This window comes from Salvelinus sp. IW2-2015, linkage group LG8 (assembly GCF_002910315.2).
Source record: "Salvelinus sp. IW2-2015 linkage group LG8, ASM291031v2, whole genome shotgun sequence".
NCBI classification, from domain to species: Eukaryota; Metazoa; Chordata; class Actinopteri; order Salmoniformes; family Salmonidae; genus Salvelinus; species Salvelinus sp. IW2-2015.
Window position 1 is genome coordinate 1,204,419 of NC_036848.1, and position 3,430 is coordinate 1,207,848.

General features: G+C 45.4%; 1 protein-coding gene across 1 annotated transcript in view; it reads left to right on the top strand.

Moving 5' to 3' along the window:
- Positions 1 to 3,430, top strand: part of LOC111967071 (FERM and PDZ domain-containing protein 3) — a 33,138-nt gene that overhangs the window by 1,474 nt on the left and 28,234 nt on the right. Inside the window, 2 exon segments of the mRNA XM_070444642.1 lie at positions 1,738 to 1,869; positions 2,948 to 3,169. Of these exon segments, the coding sequence (XP_070300743.1) occupies positions 1,738 to 1,869; positions 2,948 to 3,169 (354 nt within the window).

Genomic DNA, 3,430 nt, shown 5'->3' on the forward strand with positions numbered 1-3,430 from the left:
TGCTCATTCAAGGAGTGGGATTAAGAAATGAATGGATGGAGGGAGGGAGAGAGAGGGAGAGAGAAAGGGAGAGAAAGGGAGGGAAAGGGAGGGAAAGGGAGGGAGAGGGAGAGGGAGAGGGAGAGGGAGAGAGAAAGGGAGGGAGGAAATAAAATGAAGGGTTTTCTCTATCCACAGTTTGTTTGTGTAGCAGATTTTTGTCATTGTAATCCTTGGTTAATATTGCCAATACAGCTTATCCTTGTTTTGTTTTAGCAGACAGTCCGTTTTCATCCGCACCACTGTGATTCAAGGTGAATGTATCTCTGTCTCTGTTGCTAGGATATTCAACCACCATCTACCCTTCCATTTAGGAGATCACAGTACACAAACAACCAATTATGATAGATCGCTGGCTCCACACACACAAGCACACACTATCCGAGGACTGTATTTGTCTGAGTTGAAATATGTTATGAAATCTTCCCCTCATAAAGCCACAAGGCAAGAAGCAGAGAGACGAACACTCAGTGTTGAGTCCCAAATGGTACCCTGTTACATATATAGTGTACTACTTTTGATCAGGAGAGAGAGAGAGAGAGAGAGAGAGACCATTAAGCACGTTTCCCTCCACAGTTTTTATGCGAGTAAAATATATATATTTTTAAACACGACAGCTGTGACGGAAACAGGAAGTTTCGGGACAATTGTACAAATGCAGACAGATCATTTGTTCGTTCGACATGGTGGGATCGTTTTGTGTAAGTAAAATTGATTCTGTGAGAAATTGTGATGGAAACGGATTCATGCATAAATATTTATATAATAACCATCACATCGAAGTAAACTTGGAGTCACACGATGATATGGTGTGTGGTCCTTCCACTAMAGATGAAATCATTTATGATGAACTTCACAGGGTGATTTTGATGCTCATTTCCAATAAATATTCTGGTGTCATGATCGAGGCTTGACTGCCGTTTGACAAATAAAAAATATTCTTGCTCATATCCATAATACTCTCATTATAGACTAGGCTACCAGCACTGTATCTGCGAGCTGTTGGCTAGAGCTCAGGTGCCAAAACCAGACTAGGCACATTTGTTATTTAACGCAACAGTTTTTGTGACAAAACTATTGGTAGATTTCAAAAAGGTGATGGAAACACGTTAAACTTTGATTTGTATTCAGTACATGAAAACGTAAGCGGAATAGTAGATTGTGTGTGTGCACTACGTCATCACATACTGACTTTTATCCTACACAAGTTTTCTTTGTGGATTTTAGAATATTCGCATGAAAATCTGTCTCCATGGAAACCTAGCTTGTAGTACAGARCACTGATCCCAATGCAACACTGTGAGAGAGCAGATAGAGCTCTCGCCTGTATTTACTCTGACTGTTATGGACACATGGGATGCGTCCCAAATAATACACTGTTCCCTTTCCCTACATAGTGCACTACTTTTGATAATAAGTGCACTATTATAGGGAATAGGGTGCCATTGTGGAMCCATAGAAAGCCATATCTTATTTTCCTCTGGCAGGTCATCATAATGCAGATAGGGAATGACCTCTGAACCCTCAGTGGAGAAGATAACAGGATAGTTTGGACTATTTGTGCCACAAGCAGAAAAATCTACATCGCACAGATAAAAATCACAACACAGGAGGACATTAAATATTTAATAAATATTTTAAGCGATAAATGCTATCCATAAACTCCAAATAAATCTCTCTTTCTTTCTCTCTCTCTAGGATGTGATCTCGTCCCTGCAGGACCGCCTGTCYCTGCGTTACATCGAGCACTTTGCCCTGGTGCTGGAGTCAGGTGGGCTGGACCAGAACCAGAGACTACACCTGCTGCAGGAKAACCAGCCRCTCTCACATGTAAGGGTGCCAACAGTTACTGTATTCCTCCTGATTACCGTGTTACAGTCATTCTAAGTGTAATATAGCCTGGTTAAACCAGACTGAGTCACTACCAAGGACAAATCCCTTCACACCATGGCAGTTTGGCCATAGAAATAGAATCTATAGACTACATTACACTCGATATGGCATGGTATCACCTTCCATTGACTAGCTGTGTTTGTCTACTATGTTGGGAAGTGTCACGCCCTGACCATAGAGAGCCCTTGTTTCTCTATGGTCTAGTAGGTCAGGGTGTGACTAGGGGTAATCTAGTTTATAATTCCTATGTTGTATTCTAGTTTATATTTTCTATGTTGGTGTTTTTGTATGATTCCCAATTAGAGGCAGTTGGTAATCGTTGTCTCTAATTGGGGATCATATTTAAGTAGCTATTTTTCCCACCTGTGTTTGTGGGATATTATTTTGTGTTTGTGCATGTGTAACAGTATAACTTTAGTCCGTCCCCTCGCGCGAACCAGGGACCCTCTGCACACATCAACAACAGTCACCCACGAAGCATCGTTACCCATCGCTCCACAAAAGCCGCGGCCCTTGCAGAGCAAGGGGAACCACTACTTCAAGGTCTCAAAGCGAGTGACGTCACCGATTGAAACGCTATTAACGCGCACCACCGCTAACTAGCTAGCCATTTCACATCGGATTCAACATGTGCACCACGTAGTCACGTTTAGTTGTTTGTTTATTGATTTATTGTTTTTTCTTTAAGTTTCACTTTGCAATAAATATGTGGAACACAACATCCGCTGCGCCTTGGTCCCGTTCTTACGACAACCGTGACAGAATATCCCACCAACAAAGGACCAAGCAGCGTGAAAATKAGGTAAGGAAGTTTTGGACTTGGGAGGACATGAGAGGACACAAGACCCTTCCTTGGTGGGAGTCGCCAAGGAGCATGGAAGGACAGCGACGACACCGGGGACCACGGCCACAGTCCCGCTCCAAGGCCGGAGCCTTCCTCTGCGCCAGTGCCCAGTCCAGGCATGGCGTCCAGTCCCGCTCCCTGGCAGGAGCCTCCCTCTGCGCCGGTTCCCAGTCCAGGCATGGCGTCCAGTCCCGCTCCAAGGCTGGCGCCTTCCTCTGCACCGGTGCCCAGTCCAGGCACGGMGTCCAGTYCCGCTCCAAGGCCGGAGCCTTTCTCTGCGCCGGTGCCCAGTCCAGGCACGGCGTCCAACCCAGCTCCATGGCCGGAGTCCTCCTTTGTGCCGATGCCCATTCCAGGCACGGCGTTCAGCCCGGTGCAATGGCCCGATCCGGGGTCTGGGGGGGGCTACGACCTACACCGGAGCCGCCACCAACACTAATCACCCCCCCTACCCTCCCCATTTGGTTTCAGGTTTTGCTGTCACGCCCTGATCATAGAGAGCCCTTGTTTCTCTATGGTGTAGTAGGTCAAGGCGTGACTAGGGGATATTCTAGTTTATAATTTCTATGTTGTGTTCTAGTTTATATTTTCTATGTTGGTGTTTTTGTATGATTCCCAATTAGAGGCAGCTGGTAATCGTTGTCTCTAATTGGG